At 40.3% G+C, this 19,223-nt stretch overlaps 2 protein-coding genes across 3 annotated transcripts in view; one reads left to right on the top strand and one right to left on the bottom strand.

Moving 5' to 3' along the window:
* The window catches only part of phlpp2 (PH domain and leucine rich repeat protein phosphatase 2), a 41,025-nt gene extending 26,501 nt beyond the window's left edge, over positions 1-14,524 (top strand). The window contains exons 9-19 of the mRNA XM_088004299.1: positions 1,258-1,460; positions 1,617-1,677; positions 3,258-3,353; positions 4,115-4,270; positions 5,842-6,042; positions 6,178-6,340; positions 6,446-6,576; positions 6,860-6,973; positions 7,701-7,895; positions 7,972-8,203; positions 8,290-14,524. Of these exons, the coding sequence (XP_087860425.1) occupies positions 1,258-1,460; positions 1,617-1,677; positions 3,258-3,353; positions 4,115-4,270; positions 5,842-6,042; positions 6,178-6,340; positions 6,446-6,576; positions 6,860-6,973; positions 7,701-7,895; positions 7,972-8,203; positions 8,290-9,555 (2,818 nt within the window). The 3' untranslated portion in view covers positions 9,556-14,524. The remainder of the gene's footprint in view (positions 1-1,257; positions 1,461-1,616; positions 1,678-3,257; positions 3,354-4,114; positions 4,271-5,841; positions 6,043-6,177; positions 6,341-6,445; positions 6,577-6,859; positions 6,974-7,700; positions 7,896-7,971; positions 8,204-8,289) is intronic.
* A 672-nt stretch (positions 14,525-15,196) lies between these two features.
* marveld3 (MARVEL domain containing 3) lies at positions 15,197-18,569 on the bottom strand. Of its 2 annotated transcripts, none has more exons than XM_088004298.1 (4): positions 18,107-18,569; positions 16,585-16,836; positions 16,399-16,490; positions 15,197-16,005 (listed from the first exon to the last, which is right to left on the bottom strand). In XM_088004298.1, exons 2-4 carry the CDS (start codon positions 16,821-16,823, stop codon positions 15,395-15,397), a joined length of 942 nt encoding a protein of 313 aa, XP_087860424.1. In that variant the 5' UTR covers positions 16,824-16,836; positions 18,107-18,569; the 3' UTR covers positions 15,197-15,394. The 2 variants fall into 2 exon arrangements, with proteins under 2 accessions (XP_087860424.1, XP_014828521.2); XM_014973035.2 differs by having other exon boundaries at positions 18,035-18,559.
* Positions 18,570-19,223: the final 654 nt, after the last annotated feature.

The raw sequence follows: 19,223 nt of genomic DNA, 5'->3' as shown, positions 1-19,223 counted from the left end.
AGACATTAAAGCGTCAAGACAAACAACTAAAGGTCATTTGTCTTGAAAACCAAAAAAGTACAACTAAACAGATGAAGCATAAATGGGAGGAAGCTGGAGTCAATGTATGTGACCGAACCGTAAGAAATCGCCTAAAGGAGGTGGGATTTCAATACAGGAAAGCTAAATGAAAACCAGCATTGACACCTAACCATAAAAGAACAAGATTCCGATGGGCTAAGGAGAGGCAATCATGGACTGTGGATGACTGGATGAAAGTTGTCTTCAGTGATGAGTCAAGAATCTGCATTGGACAAGGTGATGATGCTGGAACTTTTGTTTGGTGCCGTTCCAGTGAGATTTATGAAGAGGCCTGCCTGAAGAAAACAACCAAATTTCCACAGTCCTTGATGATATGGGGCTGCATGTCAGGCAAAGGCACTGGGGAGATGACTGTGGTTAATTCTTCTATCAATGCACAAGTTTACATTGACATTTTGGACAGTTTTCTCATCCCTTCAATTGAACAGATGTTTGGAGATGATGAAATAATTTTCCAAGATGACAATGCATCGTGCCATAGGGCAAAAACAGTGAAGGCATTCCTTGAAGAAAGACACATTCAGTCGATGTCATGGCCTGCAAATAGTCCAGACCTCAACCCAATAGAAAACCTGTGGTGGAGATTGAAAAAAATGTTCCACAAGAAGGCTCCAACCTGCAAAGCTGATCTGGCAACTGCTATCAAAGAGAGTAGGCACCAAATACTGTTTGTCCCTCATCAAGTCCATGCCTCAGAGACTAAAAGCTGTTATAAAAGCCAAAGATGGTGCAACTAAATACTAGTGATGTATTTTGAATGGTCTTTTGTTTATGTGTTTTTCATGATTCCATACTTTTTTCCTCAGAATTGAGTGATTCCATATTTATTTCCCTGTGTTTGGTCAATAAAAGTATCATTCACTGACTTCCACAATGTTTTCTCTTCATTTCTTTGAGTGTTCCTGAAAGCCAACAAGTTGCACTTTGGAACGACCTTAATATTGTGTCATGTTTTTGATCCGAGTTTGTTTTACAGCATGAAATGTCTGAATGACTGCTCATCCAACACTGGTGATTCCATACTTTTTGCCAGGGGTTGTATTATTCAGCTCTGTTTTGCAAAGTTGTTGTGTTATTTTACAAATAATCGTCTAATTTAGCTTCCCTGCTGTGTTCCTGCAGACATGTTAAGGCTTCCCTTTGTTTGCATCATTCAGTTTGCTCTGTTATTTGCAGGTTGAACGGACTCAGGTGTGTTAAATGTGAGACTCCAGAGCCAGTGAGCCACGTGACCCAGCTGGACTTGCGCGATAATTGCTTGGACTCGCTCGACCTGAGCACCGTCTGCAACCTGGAGATTCTGCACTGCCAGCGGAACCAGCTGGGGACTCTCACACTCAGCGGTTTCTCACTGCGCATGCTTCATGCCGGCAGCAATCGTGAGTGAAACGGAGCGTCAACTGGCTGCTATTATTACCCCCGCCCCCCTGTGTGCCCCTTTTGCTGTGATGATGCATTCAATTTACCAACCCACAAGAGACAGAAACGATGCAGATGTTTCACTGATGATGATCGGTGCCTTTGTCTTCCTGCAGGCCTCACAACAGTCAACGTCTATCCAGTCCCGAACCAGCTCACACACATGGACCTTTCACAGTGAGTTCTGCACAGGAATAAGAGGTGGATGTGGAGCCACAGAGATTTTCTTATATTCCATAAAAATAATTTATTTATGCTTTTAGTTAATGGTGTGACCCACAGCATGTGTGGGTAAAATTATGTTGCAGACAATATTCAGTGAATATTTTTGAATTTATAGTTTCACTCCAAAAAAATCAGACTTTTGAAATATTACTCAGGCTTCTTTGCTTTTTCTATTTGTTTTATTGACTGATTCTGTTTCACATGCTTTTTCTATGTTCATAAACTTTAATAATGTGTTTTGAAATCTGGGTCTATTAGAACAAGACCAGACGTAAAAAGTAATTGATACCGACACAATGTTTCATCATGACTGGATGTTAGCAGTTCATAGGATCTTTAATATGAAACTATGCAACTGTTGCTCATTTTTTAAATTTCACAGTAATTTATTCTGCTAAGTACATGCAGCCCATTGGCATGAACAGCATATTATGCTTATATAGCAACGTTACAAGCATAATAAATGGTTATTCCTCTTTGGAATGACCACGGTGTGTGTTTTGTTTCAAGCAGGTTAATATTTTCAACATTTTTGTGCACTCAAGATTGATACATAGAGCAAATATCATAAATATGCACCCCAAATTATCATTATTCTTAGACTTGATGTATAATATATTATTTGTAAACTATTATTTATGGAGAACATTTCTGTTCCAGTTATTATAGAGCCATACATACTTACAGGTTTAAGTATATATGGCTAAAGGTGCAAAGTAAATAGGATTCACAAAGAAAAAAGTATTAAAAATAAAAGTGACATGTATGAAAGCCCGTTTTTGTCTCTTGAAAGAAAAAAAAATGAAGCAAGACCTCATTCTTATGAGACATAAAGTTATATATTTAATTTACTGAATGTGTGGAAGAATAAAATTTTTTGAAAGTCACATTATTCACTTAGTGTGTCATCATTCTGACTTTCTTTACCTTCATTTCTCATGCCAGTGTAATGTACTCCTTTTGTGTTTTCAACATGTAAAGCACTTTAAATATCTTGTTTCTACAAACAAACTTAACTTGCCTTAACACAAAGCTACTAACTTTAAAGCTATGAAAAGTGTAAATTAGATCTTTGAAACTCCTTATTATGACATATCCCGCTTCATTTGTTTTCTTTTAAATGATAGAAATGCGCTTCCAGTTTATTTCCAACTTAAGTATTTAATTAAGACAAATAAGGCAAAAAAAAAAATGTATCTGTAGCTTCACTTTCAACTTTGACTTTAATTTGATTCATTGAGTTAAAATGATGTATCTACATTGCTTTGTAAGATGTTGAATTATTTGTATCTGTTTTTTTCCACCTCATCAATTAAAGCGAGATTTGAGATTAATTGTTTTTCTGCCGTTAAATAATTATTGCGGTATCAGAAACGCAGTAATGCTGAATAATTGCCAGATAGAGGAGGCTTAAGCTGTATTGGGAGAAGGGACAGTCAGATAATCCCAAAAAAATCCAGGTGGAATAAATCAGAACACCAGCTTTGCTCAGTCTGAGTGTTTGTCTTTCTGTTTTATGTGTGTTGAGACAGGAACCTGTTGGAATACCTTCCAGCCTGGGTGTGTGACTGTCGGAAAATCGAGATACTGGACCTTCAGCACAACCTGTTGTTTGAACTTCCTTCCAGGTTTGAATTTTTTTTTCCAAATCAGGAATCATTAACTTTTACTGCTCATATCATTTCATAAGTTTACTCATTTAGTTTTTGTACGTAATTTAACACGCAACTGGAATTTATATGCACATCAGGCGCTGCGTTGCATACATTCCTGTTTTTTTTTTTCCTTGTATATTTAACTTGGATACATTTAGTGTGTTAATGTGTAACACAGTATCTTGCATAAGTTCACATTTTCTTCATGTTACATTCACAGACATCTGCATATGTGAAAGACCAGCATAAAATAGTGCATAATGGTAAAGTGGATGGACATGGATACTTAGTTTTTTGGGGGTTTTTATCATATAAAATTCTCAAACATGTGGCATTTTAGCTTATTTTAAACTGATAACTCTTTGCAAAATAAAACCCAGTGCCTCCAGAGGTCACCTAGTTAATAAAGTCCACCTCTGTGCTGCTGAACATCAGTATAAATGCAGATGTTGTGTGAAAGCCTCAAATTTTTTTGTCAGGGAACATTAGAGAACAAACAGCATCATGAAGACACAGAAGACAGGTCATAAACTAAGATGTGACAAAGCGTTAGAAATTTTGCAAGGCACTGTATTTGCTTCAATGTTCTTCATGGAGCGCCACAATTGCAGTTGTTGACCTTTGTAGCTTAGAAAAAGCCGAATCATGCCCGGCTGTGAATTCAGTGATGAACGTTCGGTGTCTGCAGCTGGATATGTATTTGTCCTGATTTCTCTCTGTAACGTCTCCAACAGGTTGCTGAACAGCTTAAGTTTGAGGAAGCTGCTGACGGGGAACAACCGTTTGCAGAGAGTGCCTGACCTACTTGACCATATTCCTCTGGAAGCCCTTGACCTGCAGCATAACAAGCTCAGCGAACTTCCAGAGGGTCTCTTTTACAAGGCCTTAAAGTTAGTCTTCTAACCTTTTAAAGAGGGTGTTTGCCCTGAACTCTTTATATGATGGCATTATGACCCTTCGCCCACAGGTTCCTCTGCTTTACAACTTCTTACTGGCAGTCTATGTTTCTGTGAACGGTTACCGTAAAGCAGCACCGTATAGATTTGTTGGAGCAAATGTGGTCAAGATCAATGCAGCTTTCCCAACCATAACTGGAGCATCTTTTGCTTCTTTATTTCCGATGTGGTAAACCACTTAACACCCATTAGCTGTTGAGTTGCCCTGATGCTCTTTACTGTTATGGCAGCGACTTCTGAAAAGAAATGGATCTCCTGACATGCTGTCGAGAACTGCAGAACACGCAGTGAACTGCAGCTGCAATCAGGACTGACGGCGGCATGAAATGCAACAGAAACCGAAAAGGTTATCGCCGTTTGTTTTACCTGCCTTCCTTTGTGTAGTAAAAAGCCACACAGATAGCGAGATCTTAACAGGCCTTCAGTGTTTATGAGCTTCTCCTCAGCAAAGACCGTTTAAAAAAACATGACAAGGTTCACATTTTACTGCATCAAGTTTTATTGCTGCTCTGTGTGTGATACACCACCAGTAATGACTTAATTACGCCTGTTACATAAGATCTACTGCAGTTCAAATTACTGCCGCCCTTCACTGTGCAGCTTAATGAATATTCAAATCAGTCCTCCACTTGCTAGGATGTTTACCTCTGTGATTAACTATATCTTCTGCAGCGCATTTAGGGAAATAGAAAGGAAATGATCAAACCTGGCGGCCATTTATACATCTGTCACTTTTATTTTGCTGGATTTTGTGCTTGGTCATAACTTTTATTAGTTGTTAAACGATTTAATATACTGTATCGAATAAAAATATTAAAGCATATACTTCATGATATAAATCCAAAGTTGAGTCCTTATTTATTCAGAGCCATAGGAGATTTTGATTTAGAAAGATTTCATTTAACCAAGTTAGTTTCTGATATGAAATTAGAAAAAGAAATGCATAAATCAAAAGACAGTAAAACATAATAAAAAGAATATACATTTTTCAAAATTCTATAATTTTTTATGCAAAGTTTATTTTAAACATTGGTATGTCACAAAATTATGAATACCTAATAGCAAACTTTTGCTATTATAGTATTCACGTCTCACAATTGCTGATCGGTTTCTTGTTTTTTCCCCTTGTTAATCTTTGGTAATGAACTCTGAGTCTTTCAGGTTAGAAGGCCTCCTGACCATCGCCCTAATGTTTAGCTCCATCCACAGATTCTGCATCAGACTCGAGTTTTGACTCTTGCTGAGTCACTCCAAAAATATTAATATCGCCTCCAGTCAGAAGAAAGATGGTGTGAAAACAAAAATACTGTAAATCTTTGTGAGTCAATGAAACAAATAGACTCACATACCAAAGTATTAAATTACTCTTTAGTGTAGCATCTGAATAAATGATGTTATGTTTGCAGAGCTTTTGGATTGCAGTGAAATATCAGTGGAAGAAGTAGCAGACCAGACCCAGATTAGGTTGTTCTGTTTTTCTTACTTTTTTTTTTTTGTCTTCCTAGCCTGAAATACTTAAATGTGTCAGCCAACGCCTTGGAAAGCATTCCCCCCAGCAGCCAATCAGAGGAGAGCCTCAGCACCCTCCAGGAGCTCTACCTGACCGGGAACAATCTGAACGAGAACTGCGGCGCTCTGTTGGTCGGACACCAGAACCTGCGGATCCTTCACATTGCCTACAACCAGCTGCTCTCCTTCCCAGCCAGGTGTGTTTGCCGCCTATCACAGCTAACTGAGGTCACAAACGGCTGCCATTTTTGTTACTAGTACTTAAAAGTCTTCACCATTAATTGTGATCAACCAGTGGTTTATATTTGATTGTGTATTTCTCCTGTTTCCAGTAAGCTGAGTAAACTGGAACTGCTGGAGGAGCTAAATTTAAGTGGGAACAAGCTGAAGACGATCCCCTCCACGGTGTCCAGCTGTAAGCGGCTGCACACTCTCATCGCACACTCGAATCAAATAACCGTCTTCCCAGAAATCCTCAACCTGCCTGAGATCAAGGTCAGACCCGTTTCCTCTGTTGCTTTTACCATTTCAGATTTCAGATGGTCGTCCTCAGTGTGCTCCAGCTCACATGTGCTTTTGAATGTTTTTTGTTATGCGCAGCTTGTAGATCTAAGCTGCAATGAGCTGACTGAGATCCAGCTACCCGACTCCCTGCCTGCCACACTGCAAGAGCTGGACTTGACAGGCAACAGCAGCCTGACGCTGGAACACAAAACCCTCAATCTGTTCAGGTGAGTCACGGCATCCGGAGCGGCCAGCGGCATTTTCCCCGTTTTAAAAGCCTGAAATTAAACACTTTGGATTCTGCAGCCTTGAGGCGCAAAAACGTAAAACCAAAATGGGTAACGGTTCTGGAAAATGAAAAAATGAGGAAGGGACATTTCTCAGAAATCACACATTTGAAGAGAAAAACAAAAAAGCAACACAAAGAAATAAAGCGAAACGCCAAACAAGTTTTTTATGCATTCATTACACACCTTGTTCCTGTTATTTTCTCCTTTTCTCCCCCTGCAGCCACATTACCACGCTGAAATTAGACCAGAAATCTGCCGCGATGCCCGGAGACTCCCTGGGCTCCTCGACTCTCTGGAAGCACGGTTACTCCGAGATGAGAGGCCAAAGAAATAAGTGTGTTCTTCTTTTGCTTTTCCAAGATTTGTTTTATTTGCAGGGAAGGACAGGCAATTACTTTTTGTAGACTTCATTTATCATAACAGAAACTAAATAAATTATACAACTAAATCTGCTTTAGTGAAGGACGCGAGTGCAGATGCAAATATTGTTGCTCCTCATTAAGTCTGTATTTGTCGAGCTTTATCGTTTTTCTCTTGTGAAGTACCAAAATATAAATCGATTCCTGATTTGGTGCATTGGATATAATGTACGACACTGAACAAAATTTATAAAATAAGTTCTAATTTTCTTTTTATCAAGGAGTCACTCCTTTTTTTGTAATTTTTATCTTTATTGACTCGTATTTTTTCTTTATTTTGTCCAGTTTTAGCCTTTTAGGACTCCGGTTTGCTTTGGACAGGCTAATAGACGAGGTTAGACTGGAGTCTCCATGGATTATGATGTTTGCAGATGATATTGTGATCTGCAGTGAGAGAAAAAAGCTAGAAAGGTGGAGGTATGATGGTGAAATTTAGTTGAAGCAAGAAAGATTACATGAGTCTAAATGAGAGGGGCTCAAGTGGAGCAGTGACATTACAGGTAGTAGAAACTGTCCAAAGCAAAGGAGAGTGTGAGAAAGAGGTGAAACAGTGGGTGCAAGGAGAGTTACTGCCAAATGTCTGAAGTTTACGGAGTCACTGTGTCACTGTTTTGATGAGGTGAATCTGCTTGTGTGGAACAGGTTGTGTGTTTCCGTGCTTGCCGTGGACCGTTTTGGAGACGGTGGCGAAGGTTGTTACGGGATCTTCGATGGCGACCGCAACGAGGAAGTGCCGCGCCTCCTGCAGTGCACCATGGGAGACGTGCTTTGCGAAGAACTCCAGCACTCCTGTGTCGACACAGTGTACATGTGCAACACCTTTCTCACCTCACACAGGTAAGACAAGCAATCTGTTTATTGTGTTTGCTGTTTATCAGAACACTTTATTTCTAGTTTCTTTCCTGCTGAACAGGAAACTTGGCATGGCCGGACAGAAACTCGGTGCGTCTGCCTTGTTGTGCTACATTCACCGTGAGACGTCGGAGCCCGGGAGCTGCTTCAGCCTAACTGTGGCTAACGTCGGTACATGCCAGGCCATTCTGTGCCGTGATGGACGGCCTGTCCAGCTCTCTAAGGTTTTCAGCTTGGAGAACTCCACAGAGGAGATGGAGAGGGTTAAAGTCAATAAAGCCATTATAACAGAGGTAATGCTCATGCTAAAATGTGATAGACATAGATTCTACGTGTAAAGATGCGACGCAATGTTTCTTTGGCACCATCTCTTTTCTAGGACAACAAAGTGAGTGGAGTGACGTGCTGCTCTCGCCTATTGGGCTGTTCCTATCTGTCTCCTTGGGTGCTTCCAAAGCCCTGGGTGTGCACTGAGCCGCTCTGTGCCAAGGATGAGTTCCTGATCCTGGGGAACCGGGCCCTTTTCGAGCGAGTGTCCTATCAGGAGGCCGTGTACACCGTGCAGGCCGTGCGGGATCCACATGCCGCCGCCAAGAAACTGTGCTCCCTTGCCCAGAGCTACGGCTGCAAGGACAACATCGGAGCTGCGGTGGTGTCGCTGCGTGTCAGTGAGGACAGCTGCACTTGTGAGCCGCCGGTGTTGAACGATGAACTGCGGGGTCCGACCCCGGCCCCTGTGCCGGTGTCCGTGACTCCATGCCCCAGTGATCCAGGAAACATCTCGTCTAGTAGCGGCATTGGCACTGAGTTCAGCAGCGAGACGTCGGCCTCGGAGGTGGGCAGCGAGGCAGGGTCCACCGCTTCGGATGAGCACCCGTCCTCTGGCCCTGCGTCTCGCCCAGAGAGGCGCTGCAGCCTCCACCCGGCTCCTGCGCTCTGCGGGATCATGGTGCAGGGTCCAGCTCCGACGAGAACTCACCCCGGTGTTTTCCAGCGCCAGCCCTCCAGTGCCACTTTCTCAAGCAACCAGTCTGACAACGGCTTGGACAGCGATGACGAAGCTCCACTTGAGGGTGTCATCTCTAACGGTAGCAAGTTGGAGGTGGAGGTAGACATTCACTGCTGTGCTTTCCAGCTCCGGCCGGGGGCCCCCGAGAGCCCGAAGGAGCTGAATCTGGAAAATCGAAACGGTAAAATGCGCAGACAGAACAGCGTGGTGGTTTCTGCTACAAACGGCTGTCTGCTGGCCGTATGTGGTAGAGAGAACGGAGACCTCAAGAAGTCACCTTCCACCTCCAGCCTGTTCGGTAAGAAACTGTCCAATGGTTCTGTGGTGGCCCCGGAAGACAGTCATAATATCATTGAGGTTGCCCTGGAGGCGCCAAAGAAAAAATCAGGCTACTTCACGGCCCCGGCTCAGCAGGACCCGGAGGACCAGCTAATTGTGCCCCCCGGTCTTGAGCAGGAGGTCAGAGAGCAGCTGAAAGGCCAGAGCCTTCTTGTCTCAGGCATCTCCACACCGCCAACCCCGGTGAAAGATCCACCGTGGGATCAACCACACCCTCCTGCATTTGCCTCCACCTTAGTTCCAGGGCCGGGCCTCGCTCCCGTCCTGCAGCAGGAAGTCTACGATACCGCCCTCTAGGACGCTGAGACGGCCGTTTGGCTTCAGTTTGGATTGTGCCATTCTTGAGATGTAGGACTGTCTCCTACAGCTGGTTTAGTTGGAAGAAGTCGCCATTTGAAAAAAATGTTGAGAAGACAAGAAAAGCCTTTAGAACTCTGTTAAAAACTGATACTGTGCCATTAAAGAGAGATAAGCAGAACATGCTCTGAGTATCCGCCACAATAGGGCTGAACAAGATTTCCACACGTCCAACATGTCAACAGCATTTCCCTTTACTTGGAAAGTTAAGCAATCTGATGGATGCAGAAAAGATTGTGGTCAGTCTCCCCACCAGGAACCCAAAGGTGTCTCAGGTCCTGCAGAGATCGATTCGTGCCGAAGCTTGAAAAAGTGCCTAAAACGGACGACACATCAGAGAGCTCAACGCATCCAGGTTAGGAGTTGGGATGAGAGTTTGTTTCAGTTATATTCAGACAGGACACGGTCTTTGTGAACACTCGATGTCCATGGACACCTTTCTTACGGCTACTGAAGCTTGGCCCGTTGTTGTCCTTATTTAGCGCAGACAAATATGTTGAAAACTTGAGTTTTTAATCCCATAATCCCATCAGAATTCAGCCTAAAAAAAAGTCCAGCTTTGCTCAACCCCAAACAACTTCAAACTACATTCAAACGTTTTCAAGTGGATGTCTTTTCACCATTAACTTTTCAACCACAAGTTCGTGACGTTTAAGCAGAAAACGATGCTATAGTTTCCACGTCTCTTCAGTGAAAGTTTTCTTGTGGGATAATGCTAGCAGATACGACTCTCCTCTCTTACGCAAAGGGAACTAGGGTTAATCTCTTTACCCAAAAGGTACGTTTTAAAGGTTTTTATTAGTATGGTGTTTTGTTTGATTTTTAAAGAGAGAGATCTCATTCCTGACCCAAAGGTCACATATCATACCTCTAGATCTGGAAGTCAACTTTAAAAAAAAAAAGAAAAAAGAACCGAAAGAACTTAAGATGTCATCAACATGTAAAGACTAGAATAACTGCCTTTATGTTCAGATTATTAATTTTGGTTTTATTTTTTTAGAATCTGACAAACTGGATGAATCATTGTAGAAAACACTCTTGAGGGAAAAGCTTTGAGTGCACTGCGGACCTCTTATGAGCCGTTGGACACTGAAGATATTCAGCTCTGGTGGGCTGAAGTGGGAGTGACAGCAGAATAATCAGTGAAGATGAATCTCCATAAAAGCTGCATTTCAGAGAAGAAGAAGAACAAATATTTTTGAGTTTTGGCATTTTGAACACATTCTGATTGATTTGAACAAATCAGTCAGATGGCAGTTGAGTATAAAATGATGTTTTATCTATCTTCTTATTTAAAGTCTCTTTTTATGTGTAGACAGATTATTCTTATTTATTAATATTTGAGGCTGCTGATATTAGTCATGTTATACAGCGATGCTGTGAACAAACCTGTCATCTCCTTGTCATTTTCTCACATTTACTCCATGCGTTGATTTTTTTTCCCCCTCTATTTTTCTGCTTGTTCTGTCAAATAGTGGACTTGGATGCTGCTTTGCCAAACTGTGGTGAGAGGAAATTTGTCAGGACAAGCTGAATGTAAGAAATCAATCATAGCTGAATGTGAAACTTGTAACTCAGACACTTGACTTTACCTGAACAATATTAATCAGAACAAATGTCTTTGGTAAATAAAATTCGAACAATGTTCAAAGTATTCATTCCAAGCTTTCAGAAATTTTTGAAGATTAAATCTTAGAAATAGAGGTTTGTCGAGATGTCATTTGAAATTGTTGTTTTTTTTCTACATACATTTATGTGAGGTATTGTTTTTTTTAAATCATTGGTTAATGCGTCTTTAGATGTCAGAAAACACAACCAAAAAATACAAGCGTAAAAATATGCGGTACTTGACACCAGAAGGACCTTCTTATTAAGTTGGTCACTCAGAATATAGAATCATTTCTTCCCCCCTTCAAAGCTTTAGCATCATGTATCATGATAATATCGTGCACACAGAGCCCTCAGCAGTTATTGGCACCTAGTAAATGGTAACTGGTCCTTTATCGAGTCCAGAGGACCCCAAAGTACTGACTTCACACTACATTCAGTAGAAGCCTAACTTCAAAATATTATTACTTAAGAAGTAAAAGACTACTAGTTAAATCTAGTAACTCTGATCTACTTTAAAAAAAGAGCTACATATGGATTTAACAAGTCTCAGTTAGGTGTAAGAATTGCCGGGGTTGCCATTAAGTGTCGCCCTGGTAGTTTTGCATAAAGCAATTATTTCTTACGGTATTTGACTCCACAGGATAGATGCACTAAGCTGGAGGTTGGATTTCTCCATTTTCTGTTTGATATTTGCTAGTGGAATAAAAGATTTTTATTTATGATGATATTTACCTTCAGTGCCAGAAAATCCTGAGGTTGCTGTACCCATGGGTAACTGTATTTATGATACCTAAATTATTAGGGGAAACTCGGTATCGTACTGCCCTAGAAACCTCACTTTATCCAGCTCCGAATGCCTCCAACGTGTTCAGCTGGACTTCTGTGGTTAGATGTAGTCCAATGTTTGCTGTTGGCGGTTATTATTATTGTTAGTTTCACAATTTTCCTTCTACTTTGACCCCAATTTCAGTAGTTTTGGAATTTCACGTGTTTTTAGCTGGAACTATAATGTTTTTGCCTTAAATCTCCTCTAAGCACTCTTTAAAAGGAGAAGTCCTTTGAGTTGTCCGTCTCTATTCTGTTTTCCTAAGAATCGTCCTTAAAGGCCAGCTCTTACTATAAAAAGAAAAATCTGAGAAATTAGTTTCTTTTGCATATGTAAGAAAAAAAGTCCTTGCCAGATGCTGTTTCAAGGACAAACTACAAGAACGTCGGTCCTGGGGTGATTTTTTTTTTTTTTTTTCTGTTTTCCAGAGCATGTGTAGGCCTTAAGTGTGAGGAATCCTCAGTTTCCTGCTTGCCAAGTTGTTGCACCTTCAACTAAAGTAACTCTGCTATGAGCACTTTGTACAAAAAAAGAATTAAATCTGCTGTCACGTGTGTTACACTTAATGTTTAACAGTTTAACAACAGGTTCCTCAGTCACACACAACATTTCTTGTAAAGGAAACCACTGACAGTAAAGCGGAAGGTAGTCGAAAGTAATATCACTAAACTAACGGTAGTTTTTGTTGTGCTTGTCACATTTATTTACAAAGCTTGTTTGTGTCTGTTTCCTTGCAATCATACATCATTTTTATGCTGTCTTTAACTTATTTTTTATCATTTTCACAAGTCAGACTGAACATATTCTGTTGCTTATATTCATGGCTAAGACTTGATCAAAAAATGTTGAGCTTGTTTGTTTTCTCTATATCAAAATCTCCCTAAAATATAATACAAAAAAAGTATAGCTTCAAATTGTATCATGCATATTATCAAAGCCCTTGAATTATTTTTCTAAAGTTATAAAAAGTACAGATTTTACCTACAGAGCACTTTGCTAAAGCTAATAATGAATTCTTGTCACTTTATCGACCTGTGTCTGAGCTGCCAAACACGTGGGACTCTGTGGTTCCGACGTCCGCGATGCATCTGGCGTCTGGCCCGAAGTCAGCGAGACGTTCGCGGGCGCTGCAGACATTCTGAGACAGATTATGATTGTGCGAGTCAACAGAGCAGAGCTTGAACTTTCCCAGAGGTTTCACAAAATGGTGTGATCTTTTGAGTTCTCTTGTAAAATATGCAACATGTCAAGTGTAAATATAAATGTGATGAGACTGACACTTTGCCGCCCGAAACCACATTAAGTCCTGTCACTTAAAATGTCTTAATATCGAGTGCTGTGCGTGTGTATGATGTCGTCGGGGTTGTGTTTATATGTCTCACTGAGCATTTTTTTGTGAGTCTGCCCCGTCCATTTGACCTGCTGTCTTTTGTGGTTTGTTGCCGGTCCAAAAATGAATATGACATTTCTCTGTAGTGTTCTCCAAACTAACTAAACCCATTTTTGACATCAGCTTCAAGTATGTCTTATTTTTGATGAGGCAGTTGTTGTGCACTGAAATCTGTCTGGAACTGGATGCACAGAAACAGGAAGAGGGAGCTGTTGAAGAATGTGCTTTGGTTCAAAACACTTGGCACAATACTCCTTAAACATTTCTAAGAAGAGTGAATTCACATTAAAGCAGACTGCATTGTTTTTTCTCGGGATTCGTTCATTTGGAGTAGTACTTCCTCTTTGCACATCTAAACAAGCTTGCAGAAGTATCTGTGTTTCTGTGTAGTGTGAAGTGCATGCATGCCTGTGTGACCAATGGTTTGACTGTAACTCTGTGTGAACTGTGAACGAAACCGATCAGAGGCGCTCCAACTGTATAACACGTGACCAAAGTAGCCACTGTCTAATGTCATGTTTCCTTTCTGCAGATTTTTTTTTTTTTTTAAATGCTTGATTTTTATTTTTATTTTCTCGATGCCAAGAAGCTTGATGTTTATTTTTGTACTTCATTGTATCATGCAAATTTCTATCACCCTCTTGCTACAGAATTGAAAACTATAGGGATTCCTCAGAAAACTGTCACTCGTTAGGGCACCATTGAGGGTGCTAACTGTAACTGTATTTCATACTGGAAGCATGTGCTAAACACAAAGTCAACTGAGAAACATGTATATACAAAATATGGTTTATTTGTATAAAATGAAGCATATCCAATATATTTTTTTCTAGCATGCTGATTGCTGCTAAAAATTTATGTTGAGTAATAAACAATAACATTGTTTAGGAATGGAGCTAACAAAGAGCACTTTTGCTGTTTTTCAGAGACTTATGCTCATATGAACCTTCTGTGAAATAAAAGATAATCATTTTTTTTTATTTCAGATGCTGCTATTATTATTTTCAGTTTTTAATGATTTTTTGGGGGGGGGGGTTTCAATTAACTTTAAGCCAAGTAGCAATAAAACTTTTTACTGTGAATGGTTTTGTCCAGCTTCATTTTGATGACCATGTTTTATGATCATTTTTAGTTGCTCTACACGAGTCAGTCAAAAATGTCTATTTGAAGACAAATATCAAATGTCTAAAACAAGGAATAAAAGGGCAGGATGGTTTGTATATGTGTATTCTTGTGCTTATATATCAATTTATAATTGAGTTTATCACCAAAACACACATTTTAGACAAAAAAAATATATATATTTGCTGTACAAACAGTGGTTTAGCAGTTTAACCTCACACATCTAATGTATCTGTTAGCTTAAGTTAAAGGCTTTTGTCTCTACAAGCCACATGTAACTAGGCTTTAGATTTCTGCCTGTTTTTATTGCTTAGGTTCACAAAGTACATGCCACCTACTGGAGAAGCTTAGAATTGCAACCTTCAGTCTAGCAAAGATTTAAAGACTCACTGTTATAAATGTGAATCAAATCAACAAAACTACACATAAAACTTCTTGTGTAAATATTTTCAAACCACCAGAGTAGCTCTTTGCATTGTTAAGATTTCAAGATGAGGTTAAAAAGGTTGTTTTATGTCAAAAGAGAAGCAATCCTAATATTCCTCAAAAGTATTTTATCCGTTTAGGGTTAGGGTGACTCTAAGTTGTTTTTCAATTACCTCTTTTTACATGCCAAAAAATGAAATTGTATGTACACTCATCTGGCTGTTTATTATGACATTTACAAAAAAAATAAAAATAATGCTCAGTACAAAAATAATAAGAAAAGAACATCAAGAATAAAAAAAGTATTCCAACTTATATCAAGAAATTTAGTACATAAAAAGACTTAATGGAAATCCCTTCCAATCTGTTAAACGTTTTCTCTAATGTGAGTAAGAAAAGCATGCTTAAAAATAATTGTCCTCGTTTGTTCTTTCATTCTTCTGCTCTCGCATTGATCTGAAGGCTCTGACTGCCAGCACCCCACCAAAGATGAAAACAAAAGACCCTGCCACTCCAAACAATCCTCCTGCGATGTCTGCACCATTAAAGCTGCACTCAAAGCCCTTGTGTCCTTTGCTCTTGTACATCTGCTCCCTCTCCTGACAGATGGGGTTTTGGTAGGTTTCCTGTATTTTAATAAAGTAGAAAGCCAACCCAGCAATGTAACCTAAACCAATCAGAAAATTCACAACGGCCTCCACAAGCAGCGCAATGGGCCAGCGGTAGGAGACCCTGAAGACCCCCAGGCCAAACATGACACAGGCGTATGCCATCAAAATCCCACCGCAGGCCATTGCAAAGACATACGGAGGCCGCTTGAGCTGGTGGAAGAGGCGGTCCAGCTCCTTGACTCTGTCTGCATCGGCTCCAGTGAAGGCGCTGGCACCTCCAAAGTAATAAGCGTAGATTCCTCCGAGGCTGGCCAGGTCGCGGTAGCCCCCGTTGTTGCTGCACGGCACTCCGGCGCAGATTATGATAAGGAGATTCACAGAGATCTCCATGAGCTGGCAGATGCCTGAAAGACATGCAACAGAGAGCAGCGAGATCACAGTTTTGACTCCGACCTCCGTGTGGCTTCAAAAGTTAATACATTTACAGCAAAAATGTCAGATTTCCAGATCTTTTCTCTGACGAAAGATCTTTGCCTCACTGGAAAATCTGACTTTGTCTTAGAGAACTCTGAAATCCAATGAAAATCTAATCAGTTTTGATGCAGTTTAGGAGTCTGCATTTAAGAACATTCTGTAAATATTAAATGTAAACATACTGAAAAGTAACACAATAATGTGGGGCATCATTCATTACAGTTTTGTAATGAATGAATGAATTACTACACAGTAATATACAGAAATATTGAACTGTAACAAGCTTGAGCATCACAGAAGAACCTCAAAGGGAACATACTTACCTCTAGAGGTCAGCATGTACCTTAAATTGTACACGGCTTCTCTGTGCTGTTGTTGATAAACCTCATGGTCATACACTGATGTTTCTCTGGGCCTTCAAAGACAACACCATTTTATTTAGAGATGTACCATGACCTTCACTGCGATGTAAAACAAAAAAAAGTCAAGCCTTCATCAAGTTTTCTTACAGTGTTGAGGGCCTTTCATGAGCAATGTATGCAGCTGACCCCTTATGACCCGTTGTCATGTCTCTCTTTCTGTTCTCTTTGGTTCTTCTGTCACTGCTGAACTGCTCCTCCACGCCTCCTGGGTTTTGGCTGCGTCTCTGGGTATCGTACAGAGAGTGCTGTCCCCTGTGTGAGTAATCCCTGCTCTTGTACTCTGCGGACACATCACTCCTCTGATGGTGTCTTCCCCTGTCTGGCATCTCCTTTTACCTGCTGAAGAAGATTATGGACATGAATCCTATTACAGACTCCAATAAACGGAGTGGATGGTTGGCTTGTGCACGAAGAAGAAGCTTGCAAGACACAACAAGCAGCAAAGCAGTGAGGTGGAATATCTACAGTCAAAGCCCTGCCACAGACTGGCGACCTGTCCAGGGTGTGCACCGCCTCTCGCCCGAAATATCTCGCTGGAGAGAGGCACCGCCCTCCCGACCCTACTAGGGACAAGTGTGTAAGAAGATGGATGGATGAATGAATCTACAGTTAAAACCAAATGTATAAAAACTTTAACATTTTTTCCTCACTAATTTACAATAAGTCTAAATGTTTTCTGGATCGGGTCAGGTAGGATTCCCAAAAAAAAAGATTTATTTGCCTGATGCCAGCATAATGACAAGAGATGTCCCTGGATTTTGTGAAGCATTGACTTTAAACTTTATAGTTTGGCTATATCCTTATGTGACCAAGGTTTGATGGATTATTGACCTCTTCTTTCTTACAGAAATAAAGAAACCGAGTTAGTGTTGTAGGCCACTTTGCTCACTTCTTTTCTGGTCTAACACAGACGAGGTTTTGTGGTAGACGTCCCAAAACACTGATTTTGTTGACCTGAATCCACTTAGTCATGAATTTGCTGGTATGTTGGTCATTGCTTATTTGAAACACCAACTTATGATGTAACTTTAACTACTTCTCTGATATCCAGAGATGTTGCTTTAATGTCATTTTTCTGAAGTGCATCGGTTTCTCCTGCAGCAAAATAGCCCCACAGGATGATACGGCCACCTTCGTACTTCACAAGTGAGATGGCATTGTCAGGCTTGGAACTTCTCCAAACGTGGTCATTATAATGAAACGACTAAATTTTACTTTCATCAAACCACAAAACGTGGCCCCAGGTTCAATGCATTTCTCCCTGAGTGCATTTTTAAAAATAGTAATCTGTTTTTTGTTTATGTTGCTTAGAGTATTGGTGTCTTTCTCTTTGTCGGGAAGAAAATCATACTCGACAACTTCAATCAATATGACGTTAGCAAATAGTGATACTGTTATTACAGCTCGTAACGCGCAGAAACGGAGGAACAATCAGGTCAGATTAATTAGCTTTTCGTTCTAAAACTGACATGGTTGTGGTTTTATCAAGAACCTAACACATAGTTTGTGTTTCCCCTAAATCCCGTCCTTAACTCACCTTGTTTTCGCTTAGAGCAAAGCAGCGCAATCCACCTGTAGCAACTTCCTGTTGGAGATCTTCTCCACTCACCTGTTCTGCGTCCACGCCCACTTGACGTGAGACGTCTTTGTGTTAGGTGTGTAACTTCATCTCCACTGACTGAATCATGAGTAGGACTCAGTCAGGGCCAGTGCCTCCACACGTGATGCATGAATGCATTCATTTGTTGATCAAGGCAGTATCACCAAAAACAGTTTTTTTTGTGTGTGTGTTTTTTTTTCCATCAGGTTGAATTTGACTAAATAAGGAAATTAGAGCAGAATGGAGTTAAATTACTTTTATTTTTCATTGTATCGTCTATACTTTGTTTGAAAACCGCAAGAAGACTTCTGTACACACTGGGATTGGTGATAAAACTAACTTCTTTTTGATTGAATTAACTTCAAAAGTCCAAAGATTTGCGATTCACGCCACAACCCGGACACAGAGCACGAGGTCAAGCGTCGTGCTAGTGAGTGTAATCACGTTATTCAAATCACTTCCGCATAGGAAAAGATCCCTTTCAATATAAATGTCACTATGACGTCATTTACTGTCTTATTCAAATGAACCAATTCTTAACAGATTTGTTTGCATATATTTACATGAATCAGCACCATAAAAACAGCTTGAGCTCTGCGTCTAACTGTGATGTCCTAAATCTGATAATGTGTTTTACAAATATAATTTGAGAGACCATCTTAATAATGATTTGTGGTCATTTCGAAGAGATTTTCTTAGTCTACCACACTGTCCCGGTGCCCCCTCATACCCATTCTCCACCATAATAAAGAAGTTTCCAAACAGTTTATAATATGGCCCATATAGGCAGTTGCCCAGGATGGAAAGGGGATGGTTGAGACTTAAAGACTTAAAAAAATTATTGCTCCTGATATGATAACATCAATGTCTTTGCAAGATCAGTTTTAAAACAAGATTTAAAACAGAAATCCAGCTAATTTTTACAAAAAAGGAGCCTGTGATTTGGTGCTAGATGCCTCTTGTACCTTACTAATTGCAGTTTTAAACCAGTAAAGAGAACACTAAGAGAATTAGATGCTCTCTCTCTCTCTCTCTCTCTCTCTCTCTCTCTCTCTCTCTCTCTTCTAAAAAGTCTACAAAAGACTATTTATTATGTCTATGGTTTTGGTCACTCTGAAATTAAAAA

This window comes from Poecilia mexicana, unplaced genomic scaffold (assembly GCF_051168715.1).
Source record: "Poecilia mexicana isolate PSO_F unplaced genomic scaffold, ASM5116871v1 scaffold_3, whole genome shotgun sequence".
In the NCBI taxonomy this organism is placed as follows: domain Eukaryota; kingdom Metazoa; phylum Chordata; class Actinopteri; order Cyprinodontiformes; family Poeciliidae; genus Poecilia; species Poecilia mexicana.
Note: the sequence above shows the minus strand (reverse complement) of the source record. Positions and strands in the feature narration are given on the sequence as shown.